This window comes from Acinonyx jubatus, chromosome E1 (genome assembly GCF_027475565.1).
Source record: "Acinonyx jubatus isolate Ajub_Pintada_27869175 chromosome E1, VMU_Ajub_asm_v1.0, whole genome shotgun sequence".
Taxonomy (NCBI): domain Eukaryota; kingdom Metazoa; phylum Chordata; class Mammalia; order Carnivora; family Felidae; genus Acinonyx; species Acinonyx jubatus.
In genome coordinates this window covers 17,641,792-17,664,677 of record NC_069397.1, presented here as the reverse complement: position 1 = coordinate 17,664,677, position 22,886 = coordinate 17,641,792, and the positions used below count along the sequence as shown (strand labels likewise).

The window sequence follows — 22,886 nt, the reverse complement described above, 5'->3', positions numbered from 1 at the left end:
TTGTAGATAGCTGTCTTCTCTCTGTATCTTCACATGGTCTTCCCTCTGTATGTCTGTGTCCTAATTTCTTCTTCTTTTTTGAAGTTTATTTATGTTTGAGAGAGAGAAAACACGCGAGCAGGGGAGGGGCAGAGACACAGAATCCCAAACAGGCTCTGCACTGTCAATACAGAGCCCAACATGAGACTTGAACTCATGAACTGTGAGATCATGGCCTGAGCCAAAACCAAGAGTCGGACGCTTAACCGACTGAGCCACCCAGGCGCACCCCCCCCCCCCCCCCGCCAATTTCTTCTTTATAAGGACACCTATCATTGGATTAGGGCCAACCCATATGACCGCATTTTAACTTAATTGCATCTTTAAAGACTTTTCAAATACAGTCACATTCTGAAGTACTGAGGGTTAGGATTTCAATGTATGAATGCAAAAAGGGGGGGGGGTATGGTGGAGACACAATTCAGCATAACAGGGATTAATAATGCATTAAATAGGATTTCATTTTTAAAAAGCTTTGACAAGATTTTTATATTGAAGAATTTAAAGAAGTAACTAAGGAATTGTGATTACCAGTTTGTTAAATGCACGAACTAATAAACAGATCGATACATGGTAAAGAAACTTAGAGATAAGAAACAATGAGTAGAACTACAAAGACACTTTTCTAGAAGGAGAATATACAGATTGGTGTTACATTCTTAGAAAAGATAATCTTACATTCTTAGAAAAGATACAAGGGAGTGCAGCATAAAATATCCACTTTGATAGGTATATTTGATTTCTTCTAGGTAATGAAAAATCAAAGCATAGGGTTAAATTTAAAAGATGATTTCAGGTTGTATATAAAAATATTTTTTAGGGACTCCTGAGTGGCTCAGTCGGTTAAGTAAGCATCCTACTCTTGATTTTGGCACAGATCATAATCTCACAGTTTGTGATGGGATTCTCTCTGCCCTTCCCCCCTGCTCACGGGTGTGCATGTGTGTACTCTCTCTCAAAATAACTAAACTTAAAAATTTTTTAAAATAAAATTCTAATAAAAAATTTTATCATGAATAAGTAAAAGGTATTCATAGGTCAGTGATTCTAAGTGGGGGTCAGGGGTGGCAGGAAAGACTACCTTCCAGGGATGAGCATATCAAAACTATGGGTGAGGACAGTGCTTTTTTAAATTATACTTTCTGAAACTTTGATTTTTCTATCATCCCCTCCACTCTACCCTGAGAATCACTGTTATAGTGCCCCACTGATTGAAGAGAGTATGTTAAAAATGGCACTTGATAAGAAATAATTCAAACTGCACTTACATGATTATGGTCTCAAAGCTATCTGATGTGACCTAAGAAAGGGACCCTAGTGACATGTTAACCATGTCCTAAAGACCTTAACCCAATATGCTGCTGTGATCAGAGAGGCTATATAATGTTGGGTGACCTGAACATTAACTCTGGACCAGGACACACAGTATCATAAAATCATCAGCATCTGCTTTTTGAAAAAGCATCACAGAACTCAGAAGCCCATTCTCTACAATTAAGAATCAGTGATTATAACCCCCCTCATTTTATATGTAGGAAACTACAGTTCAGAGAAGTTAAGATAACTTGTGTAAAGACTCTTAAAATAGTTATTGGTGGATCCAGGCACCAGTCTAATATTCTTAACTACTTTAGAAACCATTAATTCCTATTACAAGTATTCAGGGTTTTTATCCAATGTGCAGTTCTGTTCACTACAACTTAAAAAAAAATGTAGTAAAGCTAAAAAAAAAAAAAAAATGTCTGAAGAAAAACAAATTAGATAATCAAAAGGGCTACTGTTACATTTATTTATTCATTTATATCCCAATCTCATTCCAAAAAAGGCTTACAAAGATGCAGATAATACAGTAAGAAAAAAAGATTAAAACAGAAAAATGAAAATAAGGAAAATAAAGATAGGAAAGGAAGATGGAACCAAGAATGTGGCTAGCATACAAAATATACGATGTGAAGTCCTAAACACTTGCTGGAAATGGACCACAAATTAGGCTCTAAGTGGCATAGCACTGATATGAAGAAAAAATTACAGTCAGTTGAATATTTAATGTCTTTAAGGTAAAATCAAACAGCAATTCAGGAAAAGCACAGCTGAATTCAGAGGAAATTTTTCCCATGCATCCTTAAACAGAACATTATGAATTGTAATGATAAACACCCTTTACAATAGCCACAGCTATTAAATTTCACAGGGATTTTCCTACGGATTGCCGAAGTACAATCCAGAAAAAGCAATTCTGCAGAGGCCAATAAAATGCCAGCTATACAGGGAAAATCTGGCTTAATCCAGGGACAGAATTAATAAACACAAGTACACAGAGTACTTTCCAGACTCTCTTTGGTTTGTAAAGAGAGATCAAATATAACTGAAGGATAATAAAATGAAGGTTTTGAGGGGTGCCTGGCTGGCTTGGTCCGAAAGGCATGTGACTCTAGGTCTTGGGGTTGAGTTCGAGCCCCACAGTGGGTGTAGAGATTACTTCAATAAACAGAGTTTAAAAAAAAAAATTGTTTTAAATGAAGGTTTTGAGAAGTTTAGAAAAATGAAAACAAGTTATAAATGCCAGAAATGTATAAAATTAAAGGTCCAGATGACTTTCCTTACTAAAGAAAAAGGTTCAGGGTGCCTGGGTGGCTTAGTTGGTTAAGTATCCAACTCTTGATTTCGGCTCAGGTCATGATCTCCTGGTTTGTGACTTTGAGCCCTGCATCAGGCTCTGCAGGGACAGTGTGGAGCCTACTTGGAATTCTCTCTTCTTTCTCTCTCTGCCCCACCCCTGCATGCTCTCCTTCTCTCTCTCTCTCAAAAATAAACATTTTTTTTTTTTTAAATAAAAAGGAGGGGCACCTGGGTGGCTCAGTCAGTTAAGTGTCCGACTTTGGCTCAGGTCATGATCTCACGGTTTGTGAGTTCGAGCCCCACATGTGACTCTGTCCTGACAGCTCAGAGCCTGGAGCCTGCTTCGGATTCTATGTCTCCCTCTCTCTCTGCCCCTCCCCTGCTCACGCTCTGTCTCTCTCTCAAAAGCAAACATTAAAAAATATACATTTAAAAAACAAAAAAGGAAAGGTTTTTGAAGTACATCTCTAACCTTAGATCTTAAGGCTGATGTCATGCCTCTTAATCCCTTGGTTTGCCCATCAGAAACTGAATCCCAGGTCATCTAGGGAAATACTCAGTTTAATAATCCTTGTGTCTTCCAAGGAGACTTTGTTTTGGAAAAAAAATTCAATAGCTGTTCCAATTAGCCCTAGAAAAGACATTTAACCCATCCATATTTCAGTTCTTATTCCTCACATTTAGGCTATTAGATTCACTTTTGAAATTTTTAAACATTAGATTTATCACAGACTGGCTTTGAGCCCCCAGATCACATGTTTTAGCTACATATTTAGGGGTTAAAATGCCAGCTTTTGAGACTTTTGAAAAACATTCATACTACTTCTGAGAAACCTATAAAACACATAAACAGCACCTTGAGACTCCATGAAGTGTTACTTCTCAAGAAAGGAAATACGGCAGAGAAACAAGGAAAGGGAAAAGTAGAATAAGCCTCTGGTTGAAAGCTTCAGGGTATGAGCATTGGAGAAATGCAGCGAAGGAAAAGGTCAACACTGATCCGAGATGTTGAATTGAGAGGTGAGTTGTATTAGGGAGTAGGGAGGGGTAGGGCCAATTGTGGCTGCCAATAGCAGAATGCACAAGATTTGAACTCTGGTCCAACAAGTAGAAGAACAGAATAGTAAGAGGCTACAGAGTAAAAACAAACAAGATCATCAAAGTGGTCATACTGAGTTGGCAGTGGAGGAGATCCTTGGGTTCTCAGGCCCCAATCTACAGTAGAGGGGCTCAAGCAAGGCTGGGATGGACCAGGTAGGACTCCAGGTTACAGTCAAAGTTCTTGAAAAGCATGGACTCCGATGGACTGGGCTGGGTAGCTTGTGTCTCCATGACAAAGTTCACTGGCTGCTTCTGTAGGAGCTCTGGGTCAAAGGCCACACCCCGAAAGAAAGGGTGGACCTGGAAGTGATGCAAATAACGTAGACGGTGGAGGGGATTCTGGCATAAGAGCTGAAGGCAAATAGAGCATGAAGGATAGATGAGATAGGAGAGGGGCTAACCAGAAAAGCTGGAAAAGAAGAAGTTCATGGGCTGTGGAGGGCAGGAAGAAGAATCCTAAAGAGGATTTGAAAGAGGGAGAAATTATTGGGGGCAGAGGTGGGAATAGAGGCACTGTCCTGGTAAGAGCAGCACTGGCCCTCTCTCTCAGAAGTGACTGACTATGCATGGGGAGGATGGTATTTGATCAAGTTAGAGCACGTGCGCACGCACACACACACACACATACACACACTCACCAAATTATTAGAGGAATGGGGAAATCTCATTTCAATAATAGGGAAAGGAGAGAATTGAATGGTTTGGTAGTCAAGAAGGAAAGTAGTGTTCACTCTTACCTCATGGAGCAGGAGTGAGAGCCCCTGGTTAAGAGAAGCTGGGACCTCAGAATCATAGTGTGTCACACTTGCCAACATGGCCACATGATCCCTCTCTGCAGCCACTGGGAACTGAGTTAAGAGGTGGGGAATGGGGGTGGGGGGCAGTGGTAGCATTGTTTAGTAGGAATAAGGCAAGATTTCCTAAGTTCTTCCCACTACAGGGCAGAGCTCCTCTCTTTGCCCAACATCCCTACCATCTTCTCACCTTCCCAGTTGCCAGACAGAAAAGCAAGACACCCAGGGACCACCAGTCAGCAGCATGGTTGTAAGGCCCTCCACTCAGGACCTCTGGGGCTAGATTTGAAAGACAGGTGTCACTGACATCAATTGGCTGTCCTCTGCCAATGCTTCCCTACCAGTTTTAGCCCCTGTCTCACCCATGTACTGAAGGGTGCCACAGATAGTATAGGCTCGGGCTCCCTGGGGCAGGTGGCGGGACAAACCAAAGTCTGTCAGTTTCACATGGCCTGTGAAAGATAAGGCAACAGCACCACTCTGTTCCACCCCTTGTCAGCCATGACATATTCCCAAACTGACAGTACCTCTAATTCTGGGGCTAGGAAAAGGAAAGGACTTACCTCGTTCATCCAGAAGGATATTCTCCATCTGAAAAATCACAAGTGAGAGGTTATTCATCTTCCTTTTAACCTTCTTTTATCATATATACCTGTCCGCTGAGGAAGATGCCCTATTCAGCATTCAAGTCTATACTTTGAGGGCTCTTGCCCAAATCCTTAGCACCCTTGAGGGCCCCAAGGTCAGCTATCCTCATCTCCCCTCTCCCTTCTTAGATCTGTTGGTACTTCTTACTGATGCCCCACTTCAGACAGAGAAAAAGTGCTTAACTCTACCTTCACATCTCGGTGGATGATGCCCAAATCATGGAGATAGCCTGTGGATGACAGCAAGTAATGGGGTGTGCTAAAGCTCTCCTGTCTTTCCAGTTTCCCTGGTAGTTCCCATCCCATCCCTATTCCTGTTCTTTGACCTCCAGAGTTAATACCACTTCTCTCTGCCCCTCCCCCTTAAGTCTTCCCTCATTTCCATTACCATTTCTGTTTCACTTACACAGCACCAGAACCAGTTCAGCAGCAAAGAGGCGGATGGAAGCCTCAGTCAAGCAGCCGACAGAGGACCACAGGGAGCACAGATCTGTACTGCAGTAGCTGCACACTGCAAAGGACCAGAAGTCTAGGTGATACTGGGGGGTAATGTGCCTGGGCTCAAAGGCATTTTAGGCCTCTTGCCCAAACTGATGCCACATGTTGTTCCCTCCCTTTGGGAGACAGAAACACTCAGAGAAGGGAAACAGCCAAGGGAGAACAAGCCAAAGGGATAGGTAATCTCAGGTGGAGTACAATGGGACGACTCTTGGAAATGAGAGAGACCACTCACTAATGAAGAGGTGTCGTTTTCCCTGCCAGCTGTCCCCCAAACCGTGTACAAAAGGATGGTTGATCTGTCGCTAGGGATGAAAAAAACAGGAAGTTAGGGAGGAAAAAGGGCACTGAGGATCAAGACAGCCAAGAAGTCAGGATTTAACCTAGTTGTGCAGAAAGGGAGCTGCTGCCCTACCTCTAAGTTCAGGTGAACAAAATAGTAGGGACTGCCTGTCTGGTAATCCCAAAACCAGCATGATACTATGAACACACCAGGACATGCTAGAGAGGTTTCCCTGGAAGGACCTAGAATTAGCTGCTGCTAACTACCTTTCCCAGGATCTGCTTTGGTTGAAGCAGAGGGAGGGGGCAGAATAAGGAAGAGCAGGGCAGTTGGACAGGAAAGGTGCTTTCTCCATCTGTGGTTTAGTTCTTCCTAGGCTCCATTCCTGGGCTCTGTGCATACCTGGATGCTAACCTCCTCTTTGCACTGCCTCAGGATGTCCCTCTGTAGGACCTTTACCTTGGACACCACCTATAAAAGGAGAGGAGTGATGACTCCTATGCGTTGTTTATGCCTCCCAACCTTTCTGAAACCAAGAATAGAAGCAGACACTAGAGAATGATATGGAATACCTAGGTCCCTACCTTCACTGCAAATACTGCTTTCTGGTCACAATCTAGCACCTTGAAGACTGTTCCAAAGGAGCCTTTAGCCACAAGTCCTAAAATCTGTACAGAGAAATTAAGAATAGGGTGATTGAAACTCTGGCCATTTCTAGATGTCTCCCCAAGACTGAGACCCCTTCCAGGGACTGACCTACCTTCAGCTGGTGATGCCCTGTAAGAGGCCTAATGGGAAACTCCGGCAGAAAAAGGTTGACGAACTGAGGCACTGGCCACTCAGACAGAGGCTTCTCTATTAGCAACGGGGTCGGCTCCAGGGGCTCCTGGTGTAGGCACTGATGCCCCCGTAGTCCCCACAGCTCTTCCAGACCTGACCTGGTAGTTCCCACACCTGACCAGAGGCTCTTCCAGCCTCGGACCCAGGGACCCTGGATGTTGCCACCCTGCTGAGAACCAAGGGAGCCACTCTAAACCTCTGCCCTTGAGGCATTACAAATTCTGCCCATCTTAGAGGGCATACCCTCAAATCTTAACCTTAGAGATATGTTTTTGAGCACCAGGCAAAATTGCTACTACCCTTGTTTTGGGCCAAGGCCTAGATTTCCTGGACATGATTCAAATCCTCTAGGAAATCAGTATGTAGACATTTTCTCCATGAAGCATCAGAAATTCGTCCTGTACCTCTCAGTATGGGGTTGGGATATTTTCACCGTATAGCCTCCTGTTTCACCTCCACAGTGGGCATCACTAACATTCTCCTCACTGGTCAGTTCCCAGGCCTCAAGCCCATGTCCCCCCTTCACCTCCCCTAAACAGGCTGCCAGAGCCCCACAGCCTACCTTATGAGAAGCAACCACCCGGGCATGTTGCCCCTGCCGACAGCTTACTGTTCCCATCCAAAGCCTCTGCCTCCTCTACCTGCTAAATCTGTTGTCCCAGTTACATAAGCGATTCCTCCCCCTGATGCTACATTACACATGAGCCCCGCCTCTTCCCTGCTATTCATGACTAGAGATGCAAGTGGATGCAGCCAAACCCCACTCATCCTCAAATCCTATCTGCCCACCCCAGTTATGAATAAGCTTATAGCCAGAACTAAAATGTGCAGAGACCTATCAGCAAGGGGCCAGTGTCACACCAGAGCTGGGAAGTATCTGTGATAGGGCTTCATGGAGGAGGGAAGAGGCCATCCTCATTAGAGTGGCAGCTAGAGGATGTGTCTTGGGTTGATGGGGAGGGAAGGACACAGGTTGAACCCATGTACTTAACACACCAAAAAAAATTAATAACTAAAATAGATTTTTTTCTCTTTAAGTCATTTTCTTACCATTCTCCAGGGCATGCCCCAGGGGGATCCATGGCCAGCCCTGACTCCTATTGCCATTTTCCCAAGTGAACTTGGCACAGGTTGAGGAGGGGCTGATTTCCCCCCAGAACCCTAATACCTCCTATACAAGGCAGTGGAATGAGGGAGAGAGCGGATCCTCCCCTCAACTTTCTGGCACAGAGGGAGAGCAGTTACACTTAGAAATATATATGTATATATTTATATATAGGTCTATAAAAATTTATCACACTTGATCAGAACTGTCCCTCCCACCCTTTCAGTTGGCCCCAAGGGAACCAGATCCTGATCCTGGGCCCAATCCCTGGGTCTTGCTCTCTTGATGCCTCTCTGGCCCTGCTGATCAGTGTGAGGTAGAACTCAGCATTATTATCTACCGTGTTCTGCAGGGAACAGGCCAGCTGCTAAAAGAGCAGTGCCTCTCTCCACAGTACCCTGTGAGCTCCTGACCACCACAAATCCTGATGGATGAGGGGAAGCGCCTCCCACCCCACAAGTCCCTGGGGCCTGAGCCAAAGTCAGATCCTGTACTGCAGCCACTCTTGCATGCTGGATCACTTGCGCCTGCCAAAGATGGACTTCTTGCCAGGGTTCTTGTTGCCCACACTTAAACCGATGAGGAGTCGGGCTTTCTCCTCCTCTTCCTGCTGTTGCATGTTGAGATCTGATTTAGTTTCTAGCTTTCCCCGGACCTCAGACCCTGTTGCAGGCTTCAGCCTTAGCTTCTCTTTGATTACCTGGTAGGTTAGAGAGGAGTAAAAGGGAAGGTAAATATTAGTGGAACAGGCAGAATAAATCACTGTGAACCAAGTCAAAAAAGATTTGTTAAGCTTACATGAAGGCACAATGTGGCCATTCAAATTATAAAATGATCTCTGCTTTCAAGAAGCTTACAGTCTAATTAGAACCTATTCTAAACCTGAAGTTGCGTCAGCCCTCAGTTCCCTAAAACTCAACAGCAGTTAACATATATAAGTGTAAACATTTAAACATCTGACCAAAGTCATGGAGAGGGCAGGGATAGAAGTTGCTCACTTCATGCACATGCCCGTTGCCAAGGCTACTTGTCCTACATATGTCCTACAATGAAATGCTCCTGAGCACAGGACCTGTTTGTCAGCCCCTGCTAACCAAACAGCCATGAACTCTGGCAGGATACCTGGGCAACCAGGGCTTTGCGGCTGTCCCTCTTGACAGCCATGGCAAAGTCTAGCCATGTCCATGTGTTGTTGTGGTACTCCAGACAGGGCAGCACAAGGTTAAGGTCACCCCAATCCACACTATTCTTCTCACCCTGCAAGAGAAGGAGGGAGAGGGGAGAGAAAAGAAGAGCGAAAAGATCAGCTGCCATTTTTAGTCCAAAGCTAATACTTTTTTAATATATGTGCTGCTGAAGTGAACACACAGTCCAATCTAATACTTGAGTCCCAAGTCTAGCACTTTCCTGCAGCAGCAATCTAAAGATACTGATTTCCCTTTACCTCATCCTGTAACAGTACTGACTCCTGAAGGCAGCAGAGGGAACAGCAGATTATTACCCAAAGACCATCTTCACAATTTAGACTGTCGTGCCTAATTTTAATCTCTGATCTTATCTGGTTCCCTTCCCACCCTGTTCTAGAAAGTACTAGGGAGGAGCAGACCTTGTAGCTGACACAGAGAGGAACCTGTGGAATCTTTATGTAGATGAAGGAGTTGTTCATGGCAGCTCGCTCTTTCATCTTGTCAATATCATCCACAGGGTGCTAGGAAAGGCAGGAAATGAATATGAGTTCTTGAAACCATCAGAAGAAACTTAGAACCCCAAACATCTCCATCTCCTTTCATCCCTGGAAAAGACTCAGGAAACAGAAGAAATCTTCAGCTGACCCAAACAGAACCCTAGGATTCTTCCATCTTTCTGTCATTAGGGGCATGTCTGGTACCTCAGGTACTTTCCGAAATGATCTTCTGACACCAGAACTCCGATTTAAGCCTTGTGCAACACCCTTCCCAGGGCCCAGTGGTGCTGCATCATCTGTTGCAATCAGCTGCCGAGGCTTAACCACTGGTATTCCTATGAAAAAGCAAGCACACCAGCTGTTGTCCTCTTTCTGAAGCTTCAGCTATCTCTGAGGCTGCTACCCCAGTCTTCCGGATCTCCACCATAAAAGTTCTCACCAGTAGTCACCAGTTTGGACTTATCTTCTTCATCACCAACCTCATCATCTTCTACGCTTCGGCCAGGAAAGAAAAAGCCCATTATTCTATGGAAGAACTGGTGTGTCAGCTGGATGGTGAGAGGCACCACATTTACCTAAAGAGGAAAAAGGCTGAAGAAGCAATTAAGCTCAGACATCATCCCTCAGTTTACCTACCCCTAATGTAACATTGACACACAGATAGCTTTTGAGTGCCCTTTGTTCCTGGGTCCCCAAAGGACTGTTTACTAACCTCAAAGTGTTCCTTAACAGAAATACCCCCAACAGGGGGCCGGACTTTGCTGAAAAGGCGGAGGGCTAGCTGTCGCCCAGATTGGCAGGAGCTCTGGGGCCGTAGGACTACCTGTAAGATAAAGAGTGATAAATCTACCCACAAATCCCTGCAGACTAAGAGGAAAAGCAACAGTCTTGCTAAGCTAGACAAGCTTTCACCTCTCAGATCACCACAGTATTTCCCTTAGTGGGTTTATGGGGAAGGGCCATTACAAATGCCCTGTGTTAGGAAGCATGAGAATGGGGCAGGAATGGGGAAATAAGACTTGCCTTATAGACAGCATTGGGGAGGAGGTTGTTCATAGTGAACCAGCCCAATTCCAGAAGATGTTCTGCTGTGTCATCAGACTTATTCACCTATAAAGACAGATTCCCCCCCACCCCCACCCCACACACTATTATAAGTCTTTCTCAGGAGCTTGCTAGAGAATTGCTACATATCCTGTTTTCAGGTTCTCCATATGTTTAATCCCAACCTTTGGTATCCCTTTCATCTCCATACAGTCAATTCACCCTTTAATCCAGTGTTTCTCATGGACACTACTAACAAGAGCACTAAGTGCCAGTAATCCTTCCCAATTACTGTGATAGTCAAATATGGTCTCACTCATTTCCAAACTCCCAGGGGGAAGGAGTGTGGAATAATGAATCATGTCTTCTCCTCCATTTATTGCAGGAAAGCTGAATGTCAGTATAGAATTAATTCTATTCCAAGCTGGTATTGGAAGATTACTTCTTTCTGGGCCATATTTCTAGGGATAATCTTATTCAATGAAAGAAGCATTTGATCAAGCTCATCTATATCTGTATTATTTAATATTACAAACAACTATGTCTAAAGGGAACTCTGCTCATGTATCATCATTAATAACCATTAATACCAGCATTAGTAATCATATAATAATTAGCCTCTTTGTTTCTCCGAGTTAAGACTCCTGTGATAGGTCAATGTCTCTCAATACAGCTGCCTTTATGTGACTGTATACACCCGATACCTTGCTGTAGAGGAACCGCTGCAGCTCTAGTTCAGCAATTCCTAGCTGTCCATCTTCCTCTGTCAGACGCCATCGTGCCTGAGCAAAGTAGAACTCAGTGCGACGAACCACACTCACATCTTCTTGTTGTTTTCGCAACTCCATCTTATTGGCCTGCTGCAATTGGAAATCCTTAAAACACCTATAAATGGACAGGAGGGCCAAAGCCAATAAGGGTAACAGCATTTGGGTTGGGGGTGGGGTAGAATGCTCTAGAATGATGCAGGAGGTAAATCCAGAGATGGACCTATTTTGGGACAGCTATTCCCTATTTTTTTCACTGGATTCATGCTCCTCACACCCTGGGCCATGGGAGAATAAATCCCATCTTTCAAATTTTTCAATTCCACAGTTGTTGTTGTTGTTGTTGTTTTTTCTTAAGTTCCACACCCATCTTGAGAAACTTAACAGAAGACCATGGGGGAAGGGAAAGGGAAAAAAACAGTTACAGAGAGGGAGGGAAGCAAACCATAAGAGACTCTTAAATACAGAGAACAAACTGAGGGTGGATGGGGGGGGGGGAGGGAAAAATGGGTGATGGGCATTGAGAAGGGCACTTGTTGGGATGAGCACTGGGTGTTGTATGTAAGTGGTGAACCATGGAAATCTACCCCAAAAACCAAGAGCACACTTCACACACTGTATGTTAGCCAATTTGACAATAAATTATAAAAATATATATACACATATATGTATATATGTGTACACACACACACACACACGTATATATATATGCGCTATGCCACATGCTAACCATGTTAAAAAAAAAAAAGTAAGTTCCACACCCAGCATAGGGCTTGAACTCATGATCCTGAGATCAAGAGTCACATGCTCTACTGACGGAGCCATAAAGGTGCTGCTTTTTTTTTTTTCCAAGGTTTTATTTTGGGTTTTTTTGGTATATTTTGAGAGAGAGAGAGGGAGAGACAGAATCCCAAGCAGGCTCCCCGCTGTCAGTTCAGAGCCCGACGTGGGGCTCAAACTCAGGAACTGTGAGATTATTACTTGAGGCAAAGTCAAAAGTTGGACACTCAACCGACTAAGCCACCCAAGTGCCCTCCAGGTGCTTCTTAATAAAGTAATCTCTGCCCACTAATAAACCCCTACAATTGTATCTGCAATTGTGCTCCCTACTGACCAACTTCCAAGATATTTTATTTTCAGTTCACCTGCATAGCACCAGGACCACAAAAGCTATCTTTCTGAGCTGATTTTCTCCTTTCCCAGGAGATACTCTAATGAGGAGCCAAAGCAGGGGCTCTCCTGTTCTCAATCTCTTGGCCAAGACCAGCAACGCTCATTCGGGAAGTGCCCAAATCTACATCAGCCTTTGATAATGCACAATAGATCTAAAGCAAGGAAGAGAAATCAATTCCAGCTGGGGCACTAGAAAAGGGCAGGGAAAGGATGCTATGGCACCTGATGAGGATATTCAGCTCTTCACTTTCCAGCTGTAGGTTGGCCTTCTCCTGGTTTAGCTGCAACTGAAGCTTTTGGTTCAGGTCAAGCAAGTTCTCATTCTTGCTGTCATCCTGCAAAGACTAGGGAGCCAAGGCAGGAGAAACTGAGAGGAGATCTCCTTTGTCCTAGGAGAACACCCTCTCCTCAAACTGCCCTGGTGACTACCTTCATGATAGAATACATCTGCTTTTCCAGCTGCCGTATTTGGGCCACATGCTGCCGCACAGCCTCCTGCAAGTGTAATATGCTGCTGCGCTGTTCCTCAGGATTGCTAGAGATCTCAAGCTGGAACCTGACTCGCTGCTTCTTCTCACTATGCTCCTGAAGGAATGGAAAGAAAAATGAGCAAGGCTTCTTAATAGACATGTCTTGTAGTAAGGTGAAATACAGAAAGGAACGAGAAACAGGGACCTCTTCTGGAAAGCTTACTTGTATCTGTTACCATTAGTAGCAAGCATAAAGGGTAGGCCAATGCAGAAGACATAAGGATTTCACAATAAGCCAGTGCCACAGAGTAGGGATAGAGGTGATAGTGGGGACCAGTTACTGTTTTTAGAGGTATTAAAGTGACTCAGCAGAGAACTGACCAAGAAAAACCACACATAAACAAGCTCTGCAGTCTCAGAAACACTCAGACCTTTTCTAGACAATTTCAACTGCTGCTATTGACTAACACAGGATGTACTCACCACAAGGTCCTTTTTCAGTTTGAAGCATGGCTTTTCTTACTGGACCCCAAATAAAGCACAAGGTCTGTCAGTTCCTATGAGGTTAACTGGCATTCTATTAGGGCCCATGCTCACCTTCCGCTTAGGTTCTACGTGGAGCAGCAGGTTATTGACGATGTCTAAGATCATGGCATACTGAGCCGGGTTGGTGGAGATTTCCAGCTCATGATGAATAAGGGTGAAGGTATCCACAGCTCCTAGGTAAATAATAGCAGCTAGGTAAGAAACTCAAGTTTCTCTCTAAATATCGACCCCATCTTCTAACCCATATTTGGTATTAGTGAGAGATGCTCATGGGTAGAAATAGGTTTTCTTATTTTAGAATTAAACAATATCCATTCATCCCAGTTCCCTCCAACAGTCCAGTTTATTCTCTTATAGTAGAACTTACACAATGTAGAGCAAAGTGAAAGTGTTAATGCCCAGGGCACAGTGGGACTTCTAATAACACTACTAACTCAAAACCACTAAGGAAATAGCTACTTTCAAAAATTCTCTAGTTCCCTTCTAAAAGCCTTTCAAGCCCTGAATACCTTCCTGTTTCTTTAGGAGATCTTCCTTTTCCTGGTTCTCATGAACCTCAGGTGGCTTAATCTGAGTTGCCAGCTCAGGATCAATGTCATGGCTGTAACTAATATAGTACATTCGGCAGCTACAGCGTGAAATGATCCGTTGGACTTGCTGGGCTTGTTGCGCCTCAGCTGGCTGGTTCCAATCTGGGAAGAGGTGGGAAAGAGATAAGAGAAAGACATTTTCAATGGAGGTATTGTGAGAACCTCCCAGCCACATGTGATGTTTAGGGAACTCCAGACACTTGCTTTCCCCCTAGCCTAAAACAAAATGGTCCTATTCCAGCATATGTTAATTTTAAGAGTATGTAAGAAAATGCACACCTAACAACATGATGGGGAATAAGGGAGAGCTGACCTGTGGTGGTGGTAACCATGCCTCCCACTGCCTGCCCGCTCTCCATCAGCTCCTGCACAGAGTCCAGACTACGCTGCCGGTGCTCCTCAATATTCTTTACCTGAAGACAGAGATACAGGCACCTTTAACTCCTAGCCAACTGGGACACAGATGATTATGATGCAAGTAATACTATCTAAATTTCCACTGCCTGGAACAGCTTGAAGGATCTCCCAGGGTAGAAGACATACATGATTCCCTCCTGGCCCACCACCTAAATTCTCCAAACCCAGATGAGTTACATGCCTGCAGGCCTGAGACCAGAAAAGCAAGCTAGGTTAAAATCATATCCTATCTGGGGGCACCTGGGTGGCTCAGTCAGTTAAGTGACTCTTGATACCAGCTCAGGTCATGATCTCACAGTTCTTGGGATCAAGCCTCACATCAGGCTCTGCTTGGGATTCTGTCTCCTTCTCTCTCTCTGCTCCTTCCCCACTTGTGCTCTCAAAATAAATAAATAAACATTAAAAAAAAATCCTATCCCACCTCACACCCATTAGGATGGCTACAATCAAAAAAAAAAAAAAAAGTGTTGCCAAGGATGTGCAGAAATTGGAACCCTTGTGCACTGTTGGGGTATGTCAAATGGTACAATGGTACTATGGAAACAGTATGGCAATTCCTCAAAAAATTAAAAATAGAATTTTTGCTATGTGACCTAGCAGTTCCACTTCTGGATATATACTGAGAAGAACTGAAAGCAAGGTCTTGAAGAGATTTGTACACCCATGTTCACATGGTATTATTCACAATAGCTAAAATATGGAAGCAACCCAAGTATCCACTGATAGACAAATGGATAAGCAATTTCTTGTACATACAACAGAATCCAATCCTAAAAAGGAAGATGCTACAACACGAATAAACCTTGAAGAGATTATAGGAAGTGAAATAAACCAGTCACAAAAAGACAAATGCTGTATGATTCCACTTATACAAGGTACTTAAGAACAGCCAAAATCAGAGAGACAGAAAGTAGAATGGTGGTTGCTGAGGACTGGAAAGGGGAAGGGAGGTTATTGTTTAATGGGTATAATTTCAGTTTTATAAGATGAAGAGTTAGGGAAATGGATGGTGGTGATGGTTGAACAACATTCTGAATGTATTTAATACAAACTTAACTTTACACTTAAAAATGGTTAAAACCAGCGGTGGCATCCAACTCTTGATTTCAGCTCAGGTCACGATCTCAGTTGTGAGATCAAGCCCTACATCAAACTCTGCGCTCAGCATAGAGCCTGCTTGGGATTCCCTCTTTCCTTCTCTCTCTCTGCCCCTCCTCTGCTCACACTCTGTCTCAAAATAAATAAATAAACTTAAAAAATGGTTAAAATGGTAAATTTTATATCTTACCACAATAAAAAAAATTTTTTTGAGGAAAAAGTCAATCCTGTCAAGCACAAAAAATTTCATCAAAACCAGTGACTTTCCCACCCACTTTGATATTCATGCAATTGTGGTTTTGCTGTTTTCTGTTTTCAGACAACCACTCTGACACTGTTGCCCATGGGGAAAAGGGAATGAATTCTTTTGAGTCTCTCTGCCAAGCTGAAGTCAAAGTGAATAGTAGAATGAGTGATATGAAGACCATAAGCAGATCTGCCAAGTCACAAAAAATTTCATATGGGAAAGGCAAAATCAAAGTACTCCCACCAAACTCGGTGAAGGAAATCATAAGCAAAACGAAAAGACAATCTACTGAAAGGGAGAAGATATTTGCAAATGATACATAAGGAACTCGTACAACTCAACACCAAAAAACCCCCAAAAAAACATTAATCCAATTAAAAATGGGCAGAGGACCCAAGTAGACATTTTTCCAAAAGAAGACATACAGATGGGCTAACAGACACATGGAAAGATGCTCAAATTCATTAATCATCAGGGAAATACAAATCAAAGCCACTTCACACTAAAATGGCTAGTATCAAAATGAAATAACACATGTTGGCAAGGACGATGAGAAAAGGGAAACTGTGCAACGTTAGCAGGAATGTAAATTGGTGCAGCCATCTGGCAAACAATACTGAGATTCCTCAAAAAACTAAAAACAGAAGTACCATACAATCTAATAATTCCACTTCTGGGTATTTATTTGAAGAAAATGAAATCATTAATTCGAAAAGCCCTATATTTAATGCTTATTATGTGTATTTATAATAGCCAAAATACAGAAGCAACCTATATGTCCTTCAACAGATGAATGGATAAAGACATATTTTATATATACACAATGGAATACTACTAGCCATAAAAAGGAATAAAATCTTGCCATTTTTGGCAATACAGATGGATCTAAGGGTATTATCCCAAGTAAAATCAGACAGACAAAGATAAATCCTATACGATTTCGCTTATATGGGGAATCTAAAAAACAAACAACAAAAACAGAAATAAACCCATAAAGAACTGGTGGTTGCCAGAGGGGAGGAGGGTGGGAGGAATAGGTGAAATAAATTAAGGGGATTAAAAGGTACATACTTCCAGATATAAAATAACTCAGAGATGAAAAGTACAGTACAGGAAATAGTCAATAATACTGTAATAATTTTATATGGTGACAGATGGTAACTACCCTGGTGAGCATTTTATAATGTTTGTAATTGTCAAGTCACTATGTTGTACACCTGAAACTAATATGCCAACTATACTTCAATTAAAGAAACAAAAAAACCCCTAGGATATTCTACTCTAATGCTAATATCACAGCCTGAGGAAAAAAAGGGTTCACATGTAAAAGAGGGCATGCCTAAAAGAAGCAGAGGCCCGGAAAATGCTAGAGATCTTGCATAGCTCATCCTGCCCACCTCTGCCTGAGTATACCTTCTATGCCCACCTCCTGAGATTAGTGGTAAAGAGCACTGCTTGCCTGAATCACAGATGTAATATATCAGCATGACCTCTCATAGTACCAATAACTTGACCCTTACTTGGCTTGACATCTGATTAAATGACTACCTTGTGTGTAATTACACCTGAGGTTGCTTAGATTGAGCCCTAAGGTTGTTGGAGTAAGAAGCACCAGGCAGGGAGGACAGAAAAGGGATTAGCTTTTTCCCCACTGAGTAGAATGGTAAATGAAGTTATCCTATTGGTCCTTAAAGATGTAGCTGGATCCAGTAATTCATTTGGGTGTACCATGCCCTGCACAATGTGGACACTTCACACCGGTTAAGTAGTAACAATGCTGAGTATTAGGTACATCTTATAACTATTAGATCTCCTATTATTCTGGGAGAATATCCTAGAAATTATAGAGCAAATTCAGTTTTACTACACTGAAAAGAAAATCTATAGCCTAGTCCCTGCCAATTGCTCATAATTCCACCATCTAACAAAATGTTATCTTGACACACTTAGACCTCCTCTGACATAACTTTTTAAAAATGGTGTAATTATTTTCCATCTAAATGAAGCTTTGTATTTTTCAAAGCAGTTTCTCACCCTTGATCCTTTCAACAATCTTGTGAGGGGGAAGTATCAACTCAATTTTACAAATAAAGGCGACTTGGGGCTCTGGGGTGGCTCAGTCAGTTTAAGCCTCTGACTCTGGATTTCAGCTCAGATCATGGTCTCAGAGCTGTGAGTTTGAGCCCCACATCGGGCTCAGCGCTGACAACGCAGAGCCTGCTTGGGATTCTCTCTCCCTCTCTCTATGCCCCTCCCCTGCTCTCATCTCTCTCTCTCAAAATAAATAGATAAACTTAAACAAAGTAAATAAAGGTGACTCGCCCAAAGGCTCATGGCTACTATAACAACAAAGGTAGCATTAGAACTCACATAACCTGAGTCCTAGACAAGCAGTCTTTGTATTCAACCTTACTGCTTTGCTGAAACTAATCAAACATCTTCTTAAGAGAAATCAGAGAAAGGGCAGATAAAGAATTTATCTAAAGTTCTCAGGCTTACTGCCTGTTCTCTTGGCTGCCTGCTGATTAGTATGATTTATTAGCAGAGGTCAGCAATCTTCTCAAACGTAAAAAAGTTCCAACCCATTTTATTCTAGTGCTGGGAAACAAGAATTTCCCTCACAATAAAAAAGAACAGCAAGAGATTTAAAAAAAAAGAAAAAAGCACTATGTGCTCACAGACCACAAATCAGAGACTGCCTGCAATTCCTGTATTTGACTAACCTCTAACCAGAGCTGTCGGCCATCCTGCTCAGTGGGGCTGCTTTCAGTGGTGGCAAAGTACTGCATGCCATCCAGTAGGCAAGTCCAGGATGTCTTTTGCTTCAATGTGTCACCATACCAGGCTGGATGGTGTTGGCACTGCAGCAGCTGAGCTTTGGCAGCTGACACAATGACACAGCCTTCTGTCTCCGCTCCACGAAGAACCATCTATGCCATAGACAGGAGCAGAATCATAGCACAAGGGCCACCAGGGAAGATGAGAAGGTCAGTGAAAGGAGTGTATCAATGAATGCAGCTGGATCTAATTCTGGCTTACACTATGGTTTTAGAAATGGAAGGATTATCCTGGATACCTGGTGGAAGGAATAATTGTTTGGAGCTCTATCTGCCCATTCTTATTTGGCGCTGGGAGAAGGTGAACACATATGATTAGGATCTAGCCCAATGTTGGGGTGCTCTGGTAAAGAGAAGTTACCTGGCAATTAACCAGCTCAATAAGGCAGTTTCGGTTATATATATCATCCGTCTGGCAGGCGGCGATGCCACACAGCTGATCACTCACACCTGATTCCTCTTCTGTGAACACTACAAACCTGTCTGTCTCTTCAATCAGCTTCTGCAACATGTAGGCACCTGGCAGAGAAATAGGAAGTGGAAGAAAGTCACAATCTCAAAGGAATATGGGCAACACATCTAGGGCCAAACCGATCTTCCTTCAATTTCTCTAGAAAATACTCTCTCCAACCTGCAACTCCAGCCCACACACTCCCCTCCTTGATCTCTGAGGGCAAAATAAGGGTTGTCATTTCACTTCCTCAATTTTAACAAAAATAACAGATTCCCAAGAGTGCTATATAATAGCAGCATTTTTTTCTCTTAGGTATATCAACCTCTGATTACTCTAGGATCTTTCTTCTTATTTTGTTCCTTATATTTTTCATTTTATATTATTTTAAATGTTGTTTGTGGACCACTCCTTTCCATATGAAACCACTCCTTTGCCATTAGTGCCACTGTGTTCTCATAGCTCTACTGCTTCCTACGATTATGCCTCTAAATCCTCTTCTCCCATGTCTTAGAAATAAGTATCTCCTTGGGTTCCCTTCTCTTCCTCTTTCTTCTAATGAGTTTTTCTAACAGAGTGTTATGGTTAGCAGCATCCAGAATCAGACTTGTCTGCCTGTATTTAAGATCCTATCTCTGCCAGTTACTCGATTGTGACTTTCAGCAGCTTGCTTTAACCTGTGTCTCAGTCCCCTTGTCTGTAAAATAATAATAACTATCTCATAAGGTTGTTGAGGGGATTTAATGCAATAACATATAAAAGTATTTTTGCAGAGTACCTGCCACACAGTAAGCAACTATTATTATCTACTTGGGATTAACTTTTAGCTCTATGCTGAAACTCCCAAAGTCTTCACCTCTAGTACTAAGCTTTTAGATCCTCATTTCCAGCTGTTGGTTAGACATTACCTAGATGTACTACTTGCACCACAAACTCAGCATGTCCAAATCTGAACTCAACAACCCTGTTCCTCCCGGAACTTGTTTAGTATTTAGTATCCTCTGGCTCTCCTATCTCTGATATTACTGTTACCATCATGCTAGTCCCAGGCTCAAAGCCTCAGTCATTATTGCTTTCTATCTTAACTCTTTCTTCCAACCAGTTGTCAAATTTCTTAGTACAATAACATTTCTACCCATCCCCTCATCTCCATTCCCACTGCCTCTACCAAGTTCAGGCCCTCATTACATGTTGTTGGGACACCATAATAGTTTCCTTATCTGTCTCTCCACCTCCAGTTTCTTCCCCTCCAGTCCTCCTCCACAGCACTGCTAGATTTATCTTCCTAAAAGTAAAGTCTCATGATGACACATCCCCATTCAAAAACTTTCAGTAGTTCACCACTGTCTACTGAATAAGGACCAAAAACTCCTTAGCCTTGTATAAAGGACCTGTGATGGTCAACCTGTGATGGTCTATGTGCAGCTTTCCTTTCCAGGATCTTCCCTCGCTCCTCGCCTTAGTTACTCTCTATGCCAATTGAAACAGATTGTTCGCTCTCCTTTGAACATACGGAGCCTTACCAAATCTACTCCTATTCAGGATGCCTTGAATGCCTTTCCTCCCCATTTCCACAGGTTCAAACCATACTCAGCCTTCAAGGTCCAGCTCAAATGCTACTTTCCTCGATAAACCTTTCCCTGATTGCACTCCCTCCTTCATTCCAGTCAAGAACTCCCATATACTTTTTTCTCTTTTGATTTCTCTTTTGATATCTCTTTCCACCTTGTTCTTAAATTTACCACGAACTTGCATTCCTCTATACTTATTCCCTCTCCTTAAAATGCCCTCTCCTCTTTTCTTGCCTGCCGAACTCTTATTTATTTTTTAAGGCCCATCTCAATGATCTTTTTTGGGAAACTTTTCTAGATTTCCCTATGCTGATTTAAATACTTTCTTCTTAAACATTCTTAAAAAGCATTTTCATAATGAAATAATAATTTACATGTCTGTCTATTAGTTTCTGAGCTTCTCCTCATTTTTATATCCCTAACGTCTAGGGTTATGTCTGGTACATTATAAACCCACAATAAGCTAAAACGAATCTATGAATGAATGAGTGATTGGGAGTAAATGAATGAACTAAGCTCATCCAGAGATGATAAACTTGTTGAGGCAAGTAGAATGTCATTCGTTTTACATCTCTCACTGAACCCAGCACAGTGCTTTACGCCTGTTAAGTACTCAATATTTGTTAACTGAACAAATTAATTCATCAAACCACGTAACAATTCTTTAATCATTTTTCTCCCTTACTCATCCCATTCTGGCCCCATCACTCCTTCATGATCCTCTCCTCCTTCCCACAGGATGACACCCTTTAAATGCCCCTATATCACGGCTATGTAAGTCAGAGGTGACCTAATATGGAAAAAGAATAGTTTTCATCTCTGTATCTAGATGGAACCAGCCATGATTTAGTCCTCCCAGTTCTTGTTCAATCCTATGCACATATCCTACACCTAACTCTATGAAGTCTTATTTCCTCCAGCTTACCTCCTGAGGACCCCTTATCAGGTTGTCCACTAAAGCTGGGAGTGCTGACAGGAGGTGGGGCTGGGGCACTGGTCAGTACACTCTGCTTTGGCTTTTTAGCTGGCATCTGGGGATCAATCTTTAACCCCTTCAGGGCCTCCGTAGAGAGATTACGTTTGAGTACAGCTGCCTTCTTATAGCCATCATATAAACCAAAGGCAATGTCCCGATTGGTGGTTGTCCAGGAAGCCCGTAAATCTACCAAGTGCAGCTGGTGTGTATGAAAGGCAGGATCCCCAACTCGAGTAGAGAGCTCCTAAGAAACAGGAAAAGAACCACAAGGTAGCATGGAAATTCCCACTATTTCTCCTGGACCAAAAAGGCAGAGGCAAGAAAACAAGCTTGTTGAACAAGAAATCTGTTCTGGGGGAGAAAAGAAGACCCTGGAGAAAGAAAAACTAAGTGGTCTTAGTTTGTGCATTAGATTGCGTTCTGACTACATCCGCTGTATTTTAAATGATTTAGAAAATTTCAACACATGGGGCGCGCCTGGCTGGCTCACTCGGTAGTGTATACGACTCTTGATCTCCGGGTCATGAGTTCAAGCCCCACCTTGGGTGTGAAGCCTACTTTAAAAAAAAAAACAAAAAAGAAAATTTCAACATAAAAAATCTTTCCTTAATTAGGAAAAAACAACAATAAAAAATACCAAAGAAGGTGCTAGGAAAAAAGTTTTACTGTTTCTTGAAAGGCAAGAGACTATCTTTAGGAGAGGGAGAGAAGGAATATTCAAAAAGAGGTACGCTGATACAAATGATAACAGTGAGTTCATCAGACAGTAATGATATATATACTTGGAATACAGTTAGAAATGTTACCCGGGACTTTGCTTAAAACCTACTGCTATGGACTGAATTGTGTCCCTCTCCATAATTCATATGTTGAGACCATAATCCCCAATGTGATAATATTTGGAGATGTGACTTTTAGGAGGTAATTAAGTTTACATGAAGTCACAAGAGTGAGGCCCTTGTGATGGGATTAGTGCCCTTATAAGAGACACCAAAGAGTGTGTTCTCTCCCTCTCTTTTCCTGCCATGTGAGGACCCAGCGAAGGCAACTGTCTACAAGCCAGGAGGAGAGCCCTCACCAGAATCTGAC

General features: G+C 42.7%; 2 protein-coding genes and 1 long non-coding RNA gene across 6 annotated transcripts in view; 1 reads left to right on the top strand and 2 right to left on the bottom strand.

Annotated features, from left to right (window-relative positions):
* Nucleotides 1-1,814: 1,814 nt before the first annotated feature.
* Nucleotides 1,815-7,679, bottom strand: RSKR (ribosomal protein S6 kinase related). Of its 3 annotated transcripts, none has more exons than XM_015081407.3 (12): nt 7,384-7,679; nt 6,742-6,990; nt 6,566-6,649; nt 6,384-6,452; nt 5,934-6,003; nt 5,607-5,711; nt 5,390-5,430; nt 5,117-5,144; nt 4,916-5,005; nt 4,744-4,832; nt 4,497-4,607; nt 1,815-4,110 (listed from the first exon to the last, which is right to left on the bottom strand). In XM_015081407.3, the coding sequence occupies exons 1-12, from the start codon at nt 7,438-7,440 to the stop codon at nt 3,889-3,891; spliced, it is 1,215 nt and encodes a 404-aa protein (XP_014936893.1). In that variant the 5' UTR covers nt 7,441-7,679; the 3' UTR covers nt 1,815-3,888. The 3 variants fall into 3 exon arrangements, with proteins under 3 accessions (XP_014936893.1, XP_026890310.1, XP_053068829.1); XM_027034509.2 differs by having other exon boundaries at nt 1,815-4,059; XM_053212854.1 differs by lacking the exon at nt 4,916-5,005.
* LOC128313553 (uncharacterized) lies at nt 4,104-11,746 on the top strand. The gene is made up of 2 exons (XR_008294453.1): nt 4,104-5,733; nt 9,631-11,746. It is a non-coding gene; the product is annotated as an uncharacterized LOC128313553 (long non-coding RNA).
* Nucleotides 7,827-22,886, bottom strand: part of BLTP2 (bridge-like lipid transfer protein family member 2) — a 27,492-nt gene continuing 12,432 nt past the window's right edge. The window contains exons 24-39 of one of the 2 annotated variants that reach the window (XM_053212848.1): nt 21,747-22,041; nt 19,161-19,318; nt 18,686-18,892; nt 14,514-14,613; nt 14,120-14,302; nt 13,662-13,783; nt 13,024-13,179; nt 12,817-12,938; nt 11,359-11,539; nt 10,630-10,720; nt 10,323-10,429; nt 10,050-10,185; nt 9,815-9,945; nt 9,533-9,634; nt 9,049-9,183; nt 7,827-8,626 (exon numbers count right to left, since the gene is read on the bottom strand). In XM_053212848.1, coding sequence (XP_053068823.1) covers nt 8,444-8,626; nt 9,049-9,183; nt 9,533-9,634; nt 9,815-9,945; nt 10,050-10,185; nt 10,323-10,429; nt 10,630-10,720; nt 11,359-11,539; nt 12,817-12,938; nt 13,024-13,179; nt 13,662-13,783; nt 14,120-14,302; nt 14,514-14,613; nt 18,686-18,892; nt 19,161-19,318; nt 21,747-22,041 — 2,409 coding nt within the window. In that variant the 3' untranslated portion in view covers nt 7,827-8,443. Of the gene's footprint in view, nt 8,627-9,048; nt 9,184-9,532; nt 9,635-9,814; nt 9,946-10,049; nt 10,202-10,322; nt 10,430-10,629; nt 10,721-11,358; nt 11,540-12,816; nt 12,939-13,023; nt 13,180-13,661; nt 13,784-14,119; nt 14,303-14,513; nt 14,614-18,685; nt 18,893-19,160; nt 19,319-21,746; nt 22,042-22,886 lie in introns of those variants that run through there. The other variant, XM_053212849.1, reaches the window with a different exon arrangement.